Source organism: Oncorhynchus mykiss, chromosome 5 (genome assembly GCF_013265735.2).
Source record: "Oncorhynchus mykiss isolate Arlee chromosome 5, USDA_OmykA_1.1, whole genome shotgun sequence".
Lineage (NCBI taxonomy): Eukaryota > Metazoa > Chordata > Actinopteri > Salmoniformes > Salmonidae > Oncorhynchus > Oncorhynchus mykiss.
The window spans coordinates 46,591,977-46,610,964 of record NC_048569.1 but is presented as its reverse complement, the minus strand read 5'-3'; the positions used below and the strand labels follow the sequence as shown (position 1 = coordinate 46,610,964).

Here is an 18,988-nt window from a genome sequence, read left to right as displayed (position 1 = left end):
CTTCTCGCTGACAGTGATGTTTCACCTTTCAGTTGTGGAATGGGATGGTACTGAATGGTACCGACAATGCCGAGTTTGGCCTCCTTTGGCCCGGGTCATAATGAGGCTCAGCAGGGGGCTTCTCCCGTCTCTCTCTTTCTCTCTCCGTACAGAAGCAGGAGCTCCGGGGGGCGAGAGGGGCACTCATCCAAGCAAGGCACTGCCTGTCAGAGCCGGACGGGGGAGACTCAAAACCACCCCCGGAACTGCCCAAAATGCGTGTTTAATTACTTTTGGATTATCTCCCACATACCCTCCTAGTATAATAAGTATGCTGTTTATCATAGGCTATACGCATGTGATAAACATCATCCGCAGGCGGCCAGGCCTATAGATATGGTGACCACGAAAATACCTAATTTCATCTTATTTCTCCCGCCCCTTCACAAATAGGGCAAAACAGCTGTATAACAGCTCACAAGTAAAATGAACAATTAGACTATATTATATTACGCGCGTCACCTATAGCCTATTCTAGAGAAATGCCCTTTCCCCTGGGAAAGCCACTGATGCACGGCTCGATATGTTGCGAGCAGAGAAAGTGAACCTTAGGTGCCGAAAACCACTTTGCAGCCACTTGAATGTGGCCAGACTATAGTCTGCGACTCTGCGTGTAGGTTATTAGGCCTATAGTTTAGGGAGTTCCGCCCCTCGCTGCGGGAGCTTCAAGCTCACTATTCACCCGTTCCTCTACCAGTTCACCTCGCTGCGAGTCCAGAGCAACGGATCAAAAGCTAGCTGATGGGACTCCGCACCAAGCTTCATTTCTCGAAGCTTCCCAAAGAACCTTGTCGTTTTTTGTCGGACGCGGGACAAATAACATAAATGAAACACCTTGTTTTGGGGACCCAGTTATTTTATATTGTTTTGGAGGGCGCGAATTGCTGTTGCCAGGCAAGTCAAGTCCGCAGGTAAGCAAAAACATTTGACTCTGCCATGCGTTTTTCTTGGCAGACAGCCGAATAGCACCTCTCTGACCAACACATTACACCTCTATGTTTATTCAAACCAGTGTTAGTTTAATGTCTCTAGGTTGAACATATAGCTGTCCCTCTGTTTAGTAGGCTATTTGCCCCATGTTTATAACCAGGCTAAGAAACCTCAATAGGAATGTCACAGGTGATCCTGCATAAAAACCATTCCTAGTCCAGAGCGCAATCGGATTCTAAAAGTGAAATGTTATTTAAGACCATGGCTGAGCAAGGACAAGGAGCATGAACATGTCAACATCTATAGATATTCAGGAACTAGGCACGTGCTCTAGGAGGCTGTAAGCATACTACTTGTTTCAGAAAAATGAATGATACCTTCAGGATTCTTAAAGTTGCAGAAAAAGACAATACAAAGATCAAATGAGAGTGAAGTGTTCGAATCCTCAATCAAGGAATGGGACATTCTGGATCGATGTTCAAACAGGCGCGGTAGTCTCATTATTTGCCTTCATACACATTGTTATTTGCCTTCGTAAAACAGCGTAATGTTCCGTAGATCCTCACGATAACTCCATATTTCGTCCGTGATTGAGTTGAGAATGTATTGCCCTATTTCGTTAATAAAACGTTTTTGCTAAGTTTATTACACCAGTCGTGGAATGAGCAGAGTATCGATCCATGCGGGGAAACTTCTTCCCTTAGATATATGCGCGCATGCATGTGAGTGCATTTTCACCATGGAATTTACATGTTAACATACTGTAGTATCAAACTTGTCTTTATAATTGTCTCATAGCTGCTTTCAGTTTGAAAGTGAAGGCACTAGCGTGATTACCAAATGCAGGTAAACTGTATTGGACACTCGCAGTACATGAAATGTGCTTTTTTTGATGTGGACTAAGTATAAAAGTAAACCAATTCATCAGAGTTTTTTCAGCTGTTCTGTCCTTGACAAAGCCCTGCTCTGCCTCTGTCTTTATCTGACTATGACTGTCAAAAGTGTTGCCACCGAGTCTAACATTGACACAGACTGCATTCCCCACTGCACCACACTAGCCCTGAGCAAATAATGCAGTGTGTGTGTGGGGAGGGGGGGGGGGGGGGGGGGGGGGGGGTGATTAACTACTGCTGCCTCTCTGCTGAAGCCTACCCCCTGCTGTCTCTGCCTAGCATGCAATAACAGAACAGTGCCAGGAAGCCAAACTGTCCTGACTGCTGCCGCCCCAACAACACAACACTACTGACCACACACACACACACACAGGCAGACACAGACAGACAGACACAGACAGACAGACAGACAGACAGACAGGCAGACAGAGATGGCTTTTTATTTTCAGTCTGAAAGGACAACGTTGACCCAGACCCGCCATTCGCTTTTTAATTTTTCTCTTTTGACTTCTGAAATTCTTAACAGCCATATGAGAATTTTCACTTTCAGGTGTTTATAAAAAATAAAATAAAACAGACTTGAATTTGTGTATTAACTGTCCAGCCATACTCATTGATAATGTTCGCCTACAGGAGTACATACTGCAGAATAGTGTCATTTCTAGGAAGAAAGAGATTAGAGGTCGACCGATTAATCGGAATGACCGATTAATTAGGGCAGATTTCAAGTTTTCATAATAATCGGAAATCTGTATTTTTGGCACCGATTTGGCCGAATGTATTATTATTATTATTATTTATTTTTTTACACCTTTATTTAATCTTTATTTAACTAGGCAAGTCAGTTAAGAACACATTCTTATTTTCAATGACGGCCTAGGAACGGTGGGTTAACTGCCTTGTTCAGGGGCAGAATGACAGATTTTCACCTTGTCAGCTCGGGGATCCAATCTTTTAACTAGTCCAACACTCTAACGACCTGCCTCTGTTTCGTTGCACTCCACAAGGAGTGAATGCAGTAAACCAAGGTAAGTTACTAGCTAGCATTAAACTTATCTTATAAAAACAATCAATCAATCGTAATCACTAGTTAACTACACATGGTTGATGATATTACTAGATATTATCTAGCGTGTCCTGCGTTGCATATAATCTGACTGAGCATACAAGCATACAAGTATCTAAGTATCTGACTGAGCGGTGGTAGGCAGAAGCAGGCACGTAAACATTCATTCAAACAGCACTTTCGTGCATTTTGCCAGCAGCTCTTCGTTGTGCGTCAAGCATTGCGCTGTTTATGACTTCAAACCTATCAACTCCCGAGATGAGGCTGGTGTAACCGAAGTGAAATGGCTAGCTAGTTTGCGCACGCTAATAGCATTTCAAACGTCACTCACTCTGAGCTTTGGAGTGGTTGTTTCCCTTGCTCTGCATGGGTAACGCTGCTTCGAGGGTGGCTGTTGTCGTTGTGTTCCTGGTTCGAGCCCAGGGAGGAGCGAGGAGGAGGGATGGAAGCTATACTGTTACACTGGCAATACTAAAGTGCTTATAAGAACATCCAATAGTCAAAGGTTAATGAAATACAAATGGTATAGAGGGAAATAGTCCTATAATTCCTATAATAACTACAACCTAAAACTTCTTACCTGAGAATATTGAAGACTCATGTTAAAAGGAACCACCAGCTTTCATATGTTCTCATGTTCTGAACAAGGAACTTAAACATTAGCTTTCTTACATGGCAAATATTGCACTTTTTCTTTCTTCTCCAACACTTTGTTTTTGCATTATTTAAACCAAATTGAACATGTTTCATTATTTATTTGAGGCTAAATTGATTTTATTGATGTATTATATTAAGTTAAAATCAGTGTTCATTCAATATTGTTGTAATTGTCATTATACCCCAAAAAAATAAAAAAAATAGTCCAATTAATCGGTATCGGCTTTTTTGGTCCTCCAATAATCGGTATCGGCGTTGAAAAATCCTAATCGGTCGACCTCTAAAAGAGATACACTCCGAATCTGTCTGAGTATTGTGTTGTGTTCATCTCTAGAGTTGATGGAGCTGAAGAAATGGACAGCCCCCTCATATGGATCCTCCTTACCACATCCATTCTTGTTTTCTGTTTTGGGTGATAGGTAGATACCCTGTTGAGAACATGGAGCAGCAGCTATGACTGTTTGATTCCAGCCAGGTCACCCGTAATACAAGTCGGTATTGGACGTCCCTCCATGTCTGAGGACGTCAGAAGATGATGTGGAAACCGGCCCCTATGGGAAACAGTGAGCACTGTTACCTTCCAGTAGGTTTCGTTTTTGCTAGGGGGATGGTGGATGGGCGTAAGCATTTTCCTCTGATTCCAAAGGCTGCAAGTTCGAATCTAGCGATAGAAAGTTGTTTTTGAGATTTTAGTTTTAAGCCTCTCAAGCCTTATCCATTCAGAGTTAATATCTATCCTTGAGATTTTGGAGCTAATGCCTAAACTTAACCGTAGACACTTTTGCAACAACAACGTTTGCAACAACTTCGAAATTTGACGTTTGAGAAAACTGGATGAACGTCTAATTCTGACATGAGACAGAGCTAGTTGATGATTCAGAAGTAGACCATGTACCACGCTGTCTGTCTGTATTGCCAATTCGCTCTATTGGTCACACATTTGAATATAGGCTACATTTGTAACTCGTGCTATTGGAACAAGAGTTGGAACAACAATCAGTGCTCTTTCCGCTGCTTTCCAGACAGTTCTTGTGTCAAAAAAACAACATGGAAGGAATTCAGTTTGTACTGTATATGTAAACATGCATCTCAACAAACTCCCCTCCTACAGCCTGTGTCTAGCCTATTAGTTGGTTCCTAGGTATTATTTACGTGGGAAACACAAGCTATAATATCAATACCATAAATCGTCCAGTTTCTGGTGTTGTTTGATATTGGATGAGTAACCTCTTATATTATTACGCTACGTATTGCTTTCCTAATTAATTCAGGGGGTGGAGATATGTGTGTGTACTACTGTGAACCATTTCCAAGGTTCGTCTCTAGGTATTTAGCTCTGTGTGAAGAGACGGCAGGACACCCAGGAGGAACAAGACAAATGAACCTCCTAGTCATGTGGATTTTCTCATCGTCCTTCAGTCTTCAACAGGACTTACACGGGGAGAGGTGTTAGTGCTGGGGTGGTGGTGTGAGATTCACCCTGGTGCGACTTGCGCCTCTCTACATTCAAGGCATTCCGACCTCTGTGATGTTTCAGACATTCTAGAACGTGAGACTGCATTCTAAACGCCTTTATGTTCCCGGGGGTCGTGTGGGCTGAACAGAAAGTAGGATCCTCTAATTTAGGAGCCCTGGGAACGAGGACAAAGCTGAGAGCGTCTTAAGTTACAGACAACACTGGAGTGGAGTGATAGTGGTGGGGCTTGTTGAGTTTACCACTAAGAGCCTGAAGCCTGTCATAGTTTCAACTTTTACTGGCACCTCACACAGTCAAACACTTGATGGATTTAACCTAAATTAATGGGTTAGAATCGATTGGAATCAATGGTGCATTAGTGTGGAACCAATGGGACATAGGTTGATTACTGTCATTGCTTAAGCCTTTTCTGGTACCACACACTTTTTGCCGTGGGTCAGAGAGAAAATGATGCTGTTTTATAGCTCATCTCATGCTATTGTTTATATGTTGCCATGAGGCTAAGAGAACATTTAGCTCTTTTTAAGAAATGTTCCTGCTATTCTACACATTTTGCCATTCCGGCCCTGGTACCACACATACAGTTAGAGACTGGTCTCTGACATACAGTCAGAGACTGGTCTAGCTAAGTAATGGGTTAGAATCGATGGGAACACTTGTAGCTTCCCACAGTGTCATAGACGGGATGGAATATATCCTATTAACTCTTGAACAACATGATCATGAGGTGTTTACTGTCGTCTTTCTATCCGAGTTCATCCTGCAGACAAGACAGTTTGGTGATTCCCGAACCAGACATAATGCCAACTCTGTTAGTTAGAGGAGAGGAAAGGAGAGGAGAGGATTGCACCTTTTGGTTTTCACCAGTGGGTGTGAAGTATTTTCATCCTGACTCAATGATCATTGAGCAACACCACAATCCACTATCAAATGCCTGTTCCTAAAAAGTGTAATTCATTGCGTTGATATGAATGAAGTTGTATTTCTTAATTCAGTTGGTGTTGAAATAAGTATGCTGTAGGAAATGCTTTCAACAACGCCTTATCTTCATAACCTTCACTGTTATGCTCAGCTCCCTGAACCTCTGCTCAAGAACTGTATGTATGCTCCCAATAGCATTCCTTTCGGTTAAAATGGTTATTGATTAACTCTTGAAGATCAGACAAGAAACAGTACTGAGAATCGCCACAGTAAAATCCAAATCTGTTCACTATCCATTTCTGATTTCTGCTTTCCTCTCTGCAGATCTTCTGTACAATCTTGTGACACCAGGCTTCTGTGTACCAGTCAACCATGTCGGATCTTTCCATAGCCTCCACAACCCATCAGTGACGACCGCTAAACGTTTGTTTTCGGACAAACATGTCAGCCTGCGGCGAGTTTGCAGAACACGTGTGGAAACCCGGATCGTGTAAGAACTGCTTCCACCCGCGTAGCGCCCACTGTGCCAGCGGGGGCAGCATCGTGTCTTGTGGTGCCCTGAGGGCCAGTCTGGGTGGAGAGGAGGAGGATGGCCAGGGGGTAACCGTGCCCTTGCTCTATTCGAAACCCACCATCGCTGTCCGCCCTACCATGATGCACCCTGACACCAGCGACATGCTGGCAGATGTCAACATGAACATAGAGCAGGTGAGATCTCGTCAACTCAAATACAGATTTGTGTCAATGCACGCCTTTGCATTTTACCTTCCTATGTAATAACCATGTCAATATATAATAAATACCCAATAGAAACCCATAGGTTTTAGAGTCACTTAATTAAAGTGATTCAATAAATGACTGTATGTTTTCTATAACCATGAATTGTGTTTCCCCTCCATGTGTCACCAGGAAAATCAGAAGAGTCCAGGGGACAGACTGGGTCTTAAGATGTTGGACCTGTCCCCTATCTACATAGACAGTAACGGCTGTAACAAGGCCCTGAGAGAAGCAGTACTGCACAGTGCTACTACCCCTGGGAAGATGGACTACCCGTGCAGCCACTTCTCCCCTGGACCTCTAAGCCCCCTGTCCCCTCTGTCCCCATCTGCCCTGCAGAAGGACTCTAGTATGATCATCAGCAGTATCTTTGTGACCCAGGAGGATGGCCACGGCCGGGGGCCTCATAGTGCCCACAGTCTGAAGGAGAATGGGAATAGCAACGGGGAATTCTCCTACAGGCAACAAATCACCAAGACTACCAAAACCACCAAGAGCACTTACAATGGGAATGGTGTCGACACTAGGGCGTCTTCCAAAGTCCAGGTCGTCCAGGATGTACAAGCACCTTTGGGTATTGCTATCAACATCATCGCCACGGCAACCACAACAGCCTGTAACAGCATTGGTAACGGTCTGATCACCGCCACAGCCGCCCCAAGTAACGGGCTCACGTCTGGTACCACAGACTCGTCCAGCACTTATTTCGTCCCAGCCTTAACCACCATGGGTTCAGGGGCCTCTCCGGGCCTACTAGTGCCCAACTTTCAACCCTGTGGAGGTGGCAGAACCAACTCCTTTCTCTCTGAGCCTGTCTCCAGCCTGTCTCTGTCAGACTCCTGCTCCTATCGCAGCAGCACAGACTCCCTCACGGGACCCGATGGCTTCAGACTGCTGGGGCCAGATAGTCCCACTCCTCAGAACCTCTCAGCCTCCTCAGCCAGCCCTCCCTCAGAGGGACAGACAATGTCTTTAGAGCCCATCTATGCTGAGAGCACCAAGAGGAAGAGGAGGCCTCAGAGCGCTGGGGGGAACGGGAAGCCCAACCCCCCCCAGGCCCAAAAGCAATGCTCAGAGCTGGAGCTCACAGGAGAGGGTCAGAACCATAGGGCAAAGATAACTGTCATGGCCGCCCATACTGAGGAGAACAACCGGACCTTCTACCTGAGCAGCCCGGACTCAGCTGTTAGCACCCAGTGGTCACATTTCAGCCCCACGGCCCTCAGCAACCCTGGGAGTCCAGCCTTCAAGTGGCCCTCTAGCTCCTCTGTCACAGAGACATCCTCCACACCATCCCCAGCCTCCCCTGCCTCCCTCCAGCCCAAGCCCCAGAACAGCCCCCCTATCCCCCCCAAGAGGAACAACCGTTCCCCCAAACCACTCCTCGGGACCTCTAGTCTCTCCCCTGTCCCTCTCCCTGAGCTCAGCATCCAGGCTCTGTCTCTATCCCCCAGGGAGAGCGACGTCCAGGTGCAGGTGAAGCCCCAGATGGAGCCCCACAACTCAGCCTCATTGGAGGCCCGGAGGCACAAGCTCCACACCACCGCCTGGAACTGGGAGGGCCGGATCGAGGAGGAGGAGGAGGGGGAGGAGGGCCATGCCCAGGAGAGTTCCTCTCGGAACAGGGTGATGGGGCTCATCAATGGGGCGGCTGTCTGGAGGGAGGCCAGGGATTGGAGACCCGCTGGGGGGTTGCAGGGCAGCACCCAGACCCTGCCAGGCACCGTGGCCAACAATGGTGCCAGTCAGAAACGGAAGCAGGCAGGCTGCAGCGGCGGCAGCGTGGAGGAGGGCAAACATAGCAGGGGCATGTTGGCCAAAACGCAGCCGTTGACTCCGTCGTCCGTCTCCAGTCCGGTGCAGCTCTCAGCAGAGGAGAAGAGTTCAAGCCAGGGCCCCACTCCTCCACCCCCTCCGCCTAAGAAACACCACAGGTAAGAAACTGGGCCTGGGCCTTTTGTTTTTACACACTGTATGGCCTGTGGATGGCATTCCTGAGAGGGTAGAATGAAGAGCAGTCATTGTACTGTGGTGAAGTATCTTTACGCATCTTTGTCGTTGAGTCACTCTTTCGTACTGTACGGACCTGGATTATTTCCCTCACACTGAGCATTGAGCCACGGATGGTGTTCCTGAGAGTGTAGAATGCACGATGGCGAGTCTGAAAGAGCAAAGGCCATGGCTGGTCTTTGCAGCTTACTAGTTGAATATACAGTGTTGTCATTGAGTTGCGTGTGTAAGTCATTCGAGTTGGAATTAGATGGCTTGCTTCATGTTGATGAGACAACGTTTTAGGCAAACGTGATTCTTAAGGTACCAGTTCAGTTAGGTGCTTGTTTGATTTCCACTCTGTCATTTTCTTTATAGCTTTTAAAGGCTCCTCACTTACCCAATGCACTGCTCTGGTTCAGGCATAGTATAGTACAGCATGCCAGACAGACCATAGAATCGAGTTCAAGTCTTTACAGTAATGGAACTCATTCATCACTAGGCAGTACATAAATTAAGCAACGCAAGGGCATTAACACTTGCTTTATGTAGTGTAGACATTTTAAATGTCCCTTGTACTCTAAAAGGTTTTTGCTGTTTGATAATTAACTATTCACTTGTCAGACTATTTTGGGAATGTCAACACAACAGATGAATAGTTTCACCCCCCCCTCCCCCCCCCTTTGGTGTACCTAATCAGCTGACTAGAGAGGTCTGTTGTAGCAGCCATGTGGTTGGTTCTCTCTCTGCGTGTGATGGTTAAATGTCGCTCCCTCGTCTTGTGCAGTGATGCAAGGCCTACTGTGATCTCGACTTTCATTGTGAGATTACTCAGCCGGTATCAGCCTCCATTCTCATTCTAGAACCCGTAGGATCATTCAGACTGTTCCGGGAACCAGTCTCAATGCATTCCTTGTTCCATTTGTAGTAGTCTAAGGCTGGGGTTGCACAACGCAACTCGGAACACAATTTTAGTCGCTTGCAACTGAGTTGCTTCTTGAGTGCTCAGTGAAACACCCCTTGCAACTAATTAGCATCTCATCTGCAAGGTTGTTACGTCCAGTTGAAAGCTTTTCAACTTTATGCAACTAGTCGTAAGAAACAGCCAATGAGAACTTATGCTTTTGTCACATTCGAAGGTTTGGAACGCCGGCCCAGTTGTCATGTCAACAACACAGACAGTACATTATGAAGATAGGCAGAAACTGCTTCTCCAATAGAAATCCCTGATCACACTTGTAGGCGATGACATGACTTGTAAGCTCATGCGTAGAAACACAAATTGAGTCTCACAGTCGTCTCGCGCCGAACTGCGCAGGCTTCCCTGTCAAAATCAAAAAAGGCACTCCTTCGATATAAAGGAGTTTTTCACAAAGATGAAAACGAGTCAGCTTGTCACTTTCACGAGGTTGGAGTAACAACATGTTCAATTACTTAAGACATTGGCTCAAATCTCAAAACTTAGATTACAAGAAAATGTACAACTAAGGACGAATCTTTCACTTCTCGTTGACTTCTCAAACCCCAGCCTGGACTGCTTGGTCTGTTTAGCCAGTGTTCTGGGATGTTGATGCTATCACAAAAGCTAAAGGCCCATTCATTTTCATTGCTGCCCCATTGTCACAATGTACAAGGCCTAATGCAGCAGATGGCATGGGGTGAGATTAGAATTCTCAAACAATATGACAGAAGCAGCTTCAATTTCATTTGGCTGTTGCATGCTATTTGAACCGCGTTGGAGTCGCTTCATGTAAACAGCAAAGTTGTTTGAGATGATGTCACTTGCAACCTGCAGCTGCAAACTAAAACTGCGTGCAAGTCGAGCCCTGTAACTGCAGCCTAACTTTTTGTTCTAAAAGTCAAGAACAAAATGGGCAGTAAAAATGTTCGATGTCATATTCTACATTTGTTTTGGCCACCACACAATAGATGGGACTGGGGGGGGGGGGGGGTCCTTGTGCACTTGTCTCAATGACACTGACAGAGGCACACACAAAGAAAACATTGTCAACTAACTAAGATGGTGATATGTTATTGTGCATCTGTCTAAGATGCGAATATGCATTTAACTAAGCTCTAATTCAAATGTTCATGAAACGAGTCAATGTTTCCATCATTGGTAATAGCTAGTTGTGACCTACCTATGAAACAAATATAGTCACATGGCGATATAAAATAACCTAGCTGTTAAACTCTAGTGACATTTCCCCATGTACTATTTAGACCTCAGATTATTAATACACCCTGAGGTTTCTGACTCATATACCCAAAGCAGAAGGAGACATAGTTTGCCGCCATGTTGACGTCAAGTGGTCATTTTAAAATAAACCTTGCTTTTGTCGGGCATGCTGTAGGTTTAGAATACAACTGCAAATTCCTCAAGTCCTTGCAGAGTTCAGAACAGAGCAGCCTTCGCTGTTTGGTCAACAAGAATGTGCTGATTCTCTGCTGGTTTTCTGTGTAGGTGACTATTTCGACATCTAATTTCTAGGTTTTAAACTGCAGGGAAGCTGTAGCTGTGTTAATTGTGGATTCATATTAACGTGTGTTAAAAGGGTGTCAAACCCATACAGCATTGGGCTACGTTATTGGGCAGCAAGGTCATTGAGGTATCAGGATGATCCCAGACACGTTTCCTCCTCTTAATGATTTGGCAACTTAAAGTTTGACATTTGAAACTTTTCAATATGAAACAAATGAGTCAAAGCAGCGGCTTTTGTTTTGGCTGGCTGTAAGGGAACTCTAGAACCCCTGTTGCTGATTGCATTTCCCAGACCCTTATTTTTGTTGTAATACTAGTAAGCTGATGCATCTCTCCCATTATATTATGACATTGCTAGCATGCTGCTACTGATACAAATACACTTTCTAGAGACACATGCGGGAACATGCCTTGCCCTAGCAACCGTTATGCTTTTGGGTATTCCGTTTCGTATTTGTTTTCCGGGAGCTTAACTGTTATAGCGCACAGTAGGACTAGACATGAACTGCCACGCCAGTTCTTCCTGTGTTTAAACAACATGCCTCAGAGTCACGTTAACCCCCACATAGACTTTACACTCAACTTTCCCTAAATAATGAAGCTCTGTCAGCTTCACAAGATCTCCCCTCTCTCTGTCTTCTGCTAAGAAACAGCCAGATGACAACAGATTCAACTTCACAGCTCACAGTTCACCCAATATAACTCCGGAAACATCAGACTTTAATCCCACAGAGACAAAGTGTCTTAGAAAGCCTTTGAGAAGAGTGTAAACACAGGAAAGTGGAAGACAGACAGTTTGTGTGTCCCAAATGGCCCTTTATTCCCTACACCTTTGACCAGAGCCCATAGGGAATAGGGTGCCATTTGAGACACATCCAGTGATGCAGTGGTGTTCCCACAAGGCTGAGAAGGAGGAAAACAGGCAAACCAACCAAACCCTGATGAGGCAGCATTTTTGTGTAATGAATCATTAAAGAACCAGATGGTTGAGAGGTCTGTCCTTCTGACGACGGGAATCATCATCATCAGTTCTTTGATCACTGTGAGGAACCAAACAAACGTCCTCACTGGGAGGTCCTTGTGTGAGGTGATACTTTTGATGCAGTCCTTTCATCCTTAGTGGGTCATTCCATGTGATTTCCGCAAGCCATGATACCCGCCATCTCAGATTGCTCTGCAATTGTTTCTGTAGATGGAAACATAAAAGATTAGCATTCCTGAAACGTGATTTTTTGTTGCAATTTGATATTTGAGAAAATTAAGCTAATTGATTACACCCAAATTGGCCATTTTAATTTCTAGGGTTAACACAATATTCAGTAAATATAGTATCTTACATCCAATTTGGACCAAACTAACAATGAGTAAGACATGAGGAATCCAAAGAAATGGTGTAAGTCACCCACGGACCCACCACACTAATCCCAACAACGAGTATAGAGTATCAGTTCTCTGTGTCTGGTAGTGTGGAGCTGCAGCTCTGAGCATTTATCTTCATCCTAGGTCATGTATTCTCAGTGGATTTGGTGATGTTTTTTTCCCTGTGTTCAGAGAAATTGAAGTTGTTAGGTTTGTGTCCCAACCTACATCCTGATATTACCAGGTTCTGACCACTCGATGGTGCTGTTCCTGCTATTAGGTGATTTACAAAAAAAATACCCCCACCCCCTCAACGATAAAGGGATATTTCACCCAAATTACAAAGTTATATTAGTTTCCTTACCCTGTAAGTGTCTGTGGACAAGGTATGACAGCAATCCATGCTTTGGTTTAGTTTACAAGGCCACTGTTTCAAATGCTAACGTTTTAGCATATGTGGCACAAATCCAATGCAAGTCAATGGTACCAACAAAAACAAAGCATGGGTTACTGTCATACCTTGTCAATAGACTGCTTACAGGGTCATTTTTTATTTTTTTAAACAATGCCATTATGGTGGGTGTTGAAATGCTCTTCATTGTGCTTTTTGAGGTGGAACGACCCTGGTGACAGTTGGTCCAAACCGTTGTGTGTGGCCTACCATCTTACCCCCATCAGTCCTGTGTGTGTATTATGGGATGTGGGTGTGTCAGTTAGGTCAGGGCAGGACACCTGGAGGGGTTGCCTAAAGTAGTGGAAGAGCAGATTGTTGCCCGGGGCAACTCCCAAACTGTCCATGGCATGAGGTGCCACCCCCAGCCAAGATCCGACAACCCCCCCGTCTCACCCCGAGATTAGCTTTATCCTTTCGGATGGCAGAGAATAGATAGCATAGTTGCTGGGTTTGAAAGAGTACAGGGGAAACGCTGCAGTGAAGAAGTGTGTTTGTGTGGTTTGTGGAGGTTGTGAGATACGGGTGTTTTTATTTGGCGTTTAAAAGGTGCCATTGCTTTTTCTGTGGAGAGAGACTTTAAATACACACATGACTCTTGTTGAGGGAGTGTTGCAATACTTCATAGTTTGTGGTTTTTTTTGAACGTGAGTAAGGACCTGGAATCATAATGTGTCTGATGGCCATCCTGCCTGGACCTTTGCTGATACTTCAGTCTGAGGTACTGTATGAGACTTTTCTGAAAACATACCTTTAGCCAAACTCTGTTGAACAAAAACAATATGGTCTTGTAGGTATGATTTAGTGAACTTTCTTTGTTGCCCTATGTTGAATAAGATGGTTCTAATCTTGGTAAAATTCAGATTCTGTATTGTGTTTTTGGAAGTACTGCAAATTAAGGTTATTTTTTGTCAGACCAAAACCATACAACTTATGGACTGAAACAATAACATTGCAGTAGGATCGAGATCGTTAGAGGTCAGAGGCGATCTCTTGTCAGGTGTAGGTTGGCACTGCTTGTCAGAGCTGAGAGCTGAAACCAGCCCTGTGTGTGAATCCATTGCCTGCTGCCCAGATAGATACGGGCATCTCCTATCTGATTACATAAACCTCCCCATGTCATGCCTTCCAGGTGTATTTCTCCAGGGTTGGGATGTGGATGGAGGTTACAGGCTGCGTCCTAAATGGCACCCTATTCCCTTTATAACGCACTACTTATGACCAGAGACTAGGGCTCTCGTCAAAAGGAGTGCACTATGAAGGGAATACGGTGCCATTTGGCATGCAGCCCCAGTCATCTGGATAGGAGGTGATGGGGTGAAACGCATCTTCCATAAAAGACGGTTGGCGACAGACGGATGTAGGATATATCTGAACGTTAAATGGGTTATATCCATCCTGGGAGCATGACTGACAGAGACCTTGAGGACTCATAAAACATAAAGCTCTCGAAGGTGTAGCTCTCAGCGGTGGCAGACGGAGCACTGTGAAACGAAGCGTTGCTGCACCACACCACACGTCCCATTGCTGCTGCTGCTGCTGCTGCTTGTAGTTCTGCTCTGCACGTGTTATGGGTACAGTGACTGCTGCCCATAGAGAGAGGAGATAGGGAGGGAGGGAGGGAGGGAGAGCCCTGTGGCTGTACATTAATATACTTCCCAAAGAGGGAGGGAGGGCCCTGTGGCTGTACATTAATATCCCTGGCAGCAAGGCAGTGGTTTATGACTGGCCTGCTTTTCATATGACCTTGTTGCTGAAACAATGGTCACTATTCTTCTCAAAATAATAACTAACCTGCAATTGCAAGGCAAGAAAATTAGCATTGCAACAGCATTACAACACACCAACGTTACTGGTGAATCAGTCCTGGAGTTGTGTGAACTCTTCCACACTTACTTCAAGTGAGTCGCTCTAGATAGGAAGTGTCTGCTAAATGCTTAAAAAGGAAATGAACGGTTCAGCCATTGAAACAGAATCTAGTCATTCTATGTCTGTAGTGCTATAAGTATGTGTCACAGTGTGTCACTGGCTGCTGTCCTTTATTATAGATGGGATAATTTCATATTGGAACTGATACAAACTGTTGTGTTGCCTGTGTGTCTTATTCGTTTATATGGATCCCCATTCCCAGTTACAATCACAGCAGCTACAGCTACTATTGTGTGTGTGTGTGTGTGTGTGTGTGTGTGTGTGTGTGTGTGTGTGTGTGTGTGTGTGTGTGTGTGTGTGTGTGTGTGGTGTGTGGTGTGTGGTGTATGGTGTATGTGTGTGGCCTCTTCACAGCAGGTAGTCCTCATCAGGCTGTGTTAATGTTGTATTTATAACCTCGCTAGCCTAACACCATGTTTAATTAACAGGCTAGCTTGCGGATGCTGCAGTGCTGTTGCTGGAAGAAGGCTACAGGAATGCTATTTTCACAGCCAGCCATGGTGATAGGGTAGCATACAAAATGATGAGGCTGTCACTTGACTTCATATCATAACATTCACTCAGTTTTCTGTATATTGTCCAACAGCAATGAGCCAGTTATAGATCTGGATGGTATTTTCTGAGTAAGACCCACATGAATGAATTCAGGGACCCTATATGTACATATAATGTACTCTATAATAATGTTATGATGAATTATCATAAGAGTGGGCTTCTCTATTGCTATTCATAGCAGCACATGACTCCCATCAATGGTCCTCATATCATCCTCTAACACTCTGTATCGATCGCTAAATAGGCTACTTGCCAAGGTCACCCGCTGGCTCTGTGAAGAGAAATCGTGTTCGCAGTAATCTATTTCAACCAGAACTGTCCTCCTCGATTCCCTATTCCACCATTTTTCAAATGGAAATATTCATAATGACCGGGCTGGAACATAAATAATTTTTAGATATGTTACTGTATAGTAATAGTACAGATGTAGTACATAATAGTTTAGATCAGGGGTGGGCAAACTTTTTGTGACGAGGGCCACATCTGGATTTCAAAATTCAACAAAGGGCCGCAGAGATTTTGTTCAACCGATTTGTTCCTCAAAATCTATTTGCGGGCCAGGAAAAGGGCACTTATTTGAAATATATAGGTCTATTATTATTTATACATACTTTCTATCTAGTTTTAGAGTTTCAAGTTAGGGATATGATAAATTAAAAAAATGTCTTAACGTGTACCTTTCACATGGTTAAACATTTGGGCAGTCTTGATACAACATATTGAACAGTAATGCAATGGTTCATTGGCTCAGTCTAAAGCTTTGTACATACAGTGCTGCCATCTAATGGCCAAAAATGAAATTGCGCCTAGATTCCTAAGTCATATATTGGCCTTTCTCTTGCATTTCAAAGGTGATGAAAACAAATACAAATAAAAAAAACATTTTTCTTTGTATTATCTTTTACCAGATCTAATGTCTCCTACATTAGTTTCACATTTCCGCAAATTTCAAAGTGTTTCCTTTCAAATAGTATCAAGAATATGCATATCCTTGCTTCAGGTCCTGAGCTACAGGCAGTTAGATTTGGGTATGTAATTTTAGGCAAAAATTGAAAGAAAGGGTCTGATCCTTGCATTGCACCTGTACTACCATTACTGTATCCCAATTCCACCTTGCAAAGTTTGCATTTCCTTCTCATTTAACCTCTCAAAGTATTACCATACAGGACTTTGCTGCTCTCGCTTGCCTTTCTCTGCCATGTTTCCAACTATTAACAACGATGATGTAGTGGTGGAGAGTCGACTCCAAAATAATACCCGGTGTCAACTCCCATTTCTGAGTGTCAAGATCACGGAGGAGACTGATTAGTTGCCGTACTTCCAAGAACACAAACACACATCTTTCATTGCGAGCTAGCGAGGGACGGAGAGGGGCACAGTATAGGCAGGTTGGCCACCAGGTAGGCGTCAATGTACACTATTACTCAACCCCTTAGACACTGGTGATTTATTAGAAAGACACATGCCTGAAGAGCTAATGGAAGCCATGCCATGATAAACAAGGTTTCAGAGATTGTTATTGTTTTGGTAACCTTTTTATCCAACCATCATCTGACAACGTAGTCACAGTTCACTGACCATCAGGCAGGGGAAGTGATGGAGGCTGCGGCCTACTTTAAAGATACCTCGCTACTAGGCAGCTATTCTCTTTTGTAACTCAAAGGAGGGCTGGGTGACTCAGAGAAACAGAGAAAGAGAAGAGAGAGTTAGACTCAGTACTGAAGAACATAATCTACCACAACATCACCCACAGGCAAGTGAGGCTCATCTTTCAACACTGCCATCTGTAGTCCCCTTATAACTTGACCGCTCATAACTCACTCGCTCCTCAACCCCATATAACTCGCCCTCCCCTCAACCCTGATGCTTCTTTAAAAATACCACATGCATGTAATGATATCGTGAGTGTCAACAGATCCACAAGGCTTCTTAGCCCTGTTGTTTACTTTCTACATATTAGTTGAAGTTATAAGTACTGAGATCCAGACAAATACAGATGGATTACCTGTACACTGCAATGAAGGTGAAGTGATTTCATGCTAGAGCCTACAATAGCAGTGTTTACCGGGAACGTGATAACTGGAAATGTCTGGGAAATTGCCTTTGAAAGTTTACCGCAGTGCACAGGACATTTATCTGCGTTTGTTTGGATCTCATCCTAAGTGTCCCTACGATTCAGAACAAATGTCCAGTTATAAGACATTGGCACTGTTGCATGAGACCGTAATGATGGGAGGCTGTCCATGCATGTCTTCTCTTAAAGGCTCAAGGTCCTTCCCTGTAATGTATCCTTGACTGTCACTGAGGAGGTTGTCTTTACATTTACTCAGGACACTAATTAACACTATTACATTCCTATGGTAGCTGGGGGGGAAATCTGATGAGGGAAATCTGATATTTAGGATACAAATGATCTCAGAGTTTGAAACTTAGAGAGAGTACCTCAACCTCTCACTCACCCCCACCCCCACCACACTCTCTCACACACACACACACTCTGTCCTTTACTTTTTACCTCCACCTCAACATTTCCACCGTCTTCCATCATCATACAGTGCCTTGCAAAAGTATTCATCCTCCTTGGTGTTTTTCCTATTTCGTTGCATTAAAAGCTGTATTTTAAATAGATTTTTATTTGGATTTCATGTAATGGACATTAAAAAAAAATGTCCAAATTGTTGAAGTGAAATTTTAAAAATAATTTTAAATGATTAAAATGGAAAAGTGGTGTGTGTATATGTATTCACCCCCTTTTCTATGAAGCCCCTAAATAAGACCTGGTGCAACCAATTACCTTCAGAAGTCACATAATTAGTTCAATAAAGTGTGCAATCTAAGTGTCACATGATCTCAGTATACATACACCTGTTCTGAAAGGCCCCAGAATCTGCAACACCACTAAGCAAGGGGAACTACCAAGCAAGCGGCACCATGAAGACCAAGGAGCTCTCCAAACAGGTCAGGGACAACGTTGTGGTGAAGTACAGATCAGGGTAGGGTTATAAAAAAATATCAGAAACTTTGAACATCCCACGGAGCACCATTAAATCCATTATTAAAAAAATGGAGCTGGGCTTTACGGAAGAGTGGCCAGAAAACAGCAATTGCTTAAAGAAATAAATGAGCAAACACGTTTGGTGTTCGCCAAAAGGTATGTGGGAGACTCCTCAAACCTATGGAAGAAACATTTTGGCCATCAAGAAAAACCCTATGTTTGGCGCAAACTCAACACCTTTCATCACCCCGAGAACACCATCCCCACAGTGAAGCATGGTGGTGGCAGCATCATGCTGTGGGGATGTTTTTCCATCGGCAGGGACTGGGTAACTGGTCAGAATTGAAGGAATGATGGATGGAGCAAAATACAGGGAAATTCTTGAGGGGAAACCTGTTTCAGTCTTCCAGAGATTTGAGACTGGGACGGAGGTTCACCTTCCTGCAGGACAATGACCCTAAGCATACT

General features: G+C 44.2%; 1 protein-coding gene across 3 annotated transcripts in view; it reads left to right on the top strand.

The window, feature by feature from the left end:
* Positions 1–650: 650 nt before the first annotated feature.
* The window catches only part of LOC110523962 (inactive tyrosine-protein kinase PRAG1), a 37,642-nt gene continuing 19,304 nt past the window's right edge, over positions 651–18,988 (top strand). Inside the window, exons 1-4 of one of the 3 annotated variants that reach the window (XM_036977695.1) lie at positions 652–950; positions 4,005–4,168; positions 6,308–6,691; positions 6,893–8,694. In XM_036977695.1, coding sequence (XP_036833590.1) covers positions 6,425–6,691; positions 6,893–8,694 — 2,069 coding nt within the window. In that variant the 5' untranslated portion in view covers positions 652–950; positions 4,005–4,168; positions 6,308–6,424. Of the gene's footprint in view, positions 951–4,004; positions 4,169–6,307; positions 6,692–6,892; positions 8,695–18,988 lie in introns of all 3 variants that reach the window. The other 2 variants (XM_036977696.1, XM_021603140.2) reach the window with 2 other exon arrangements.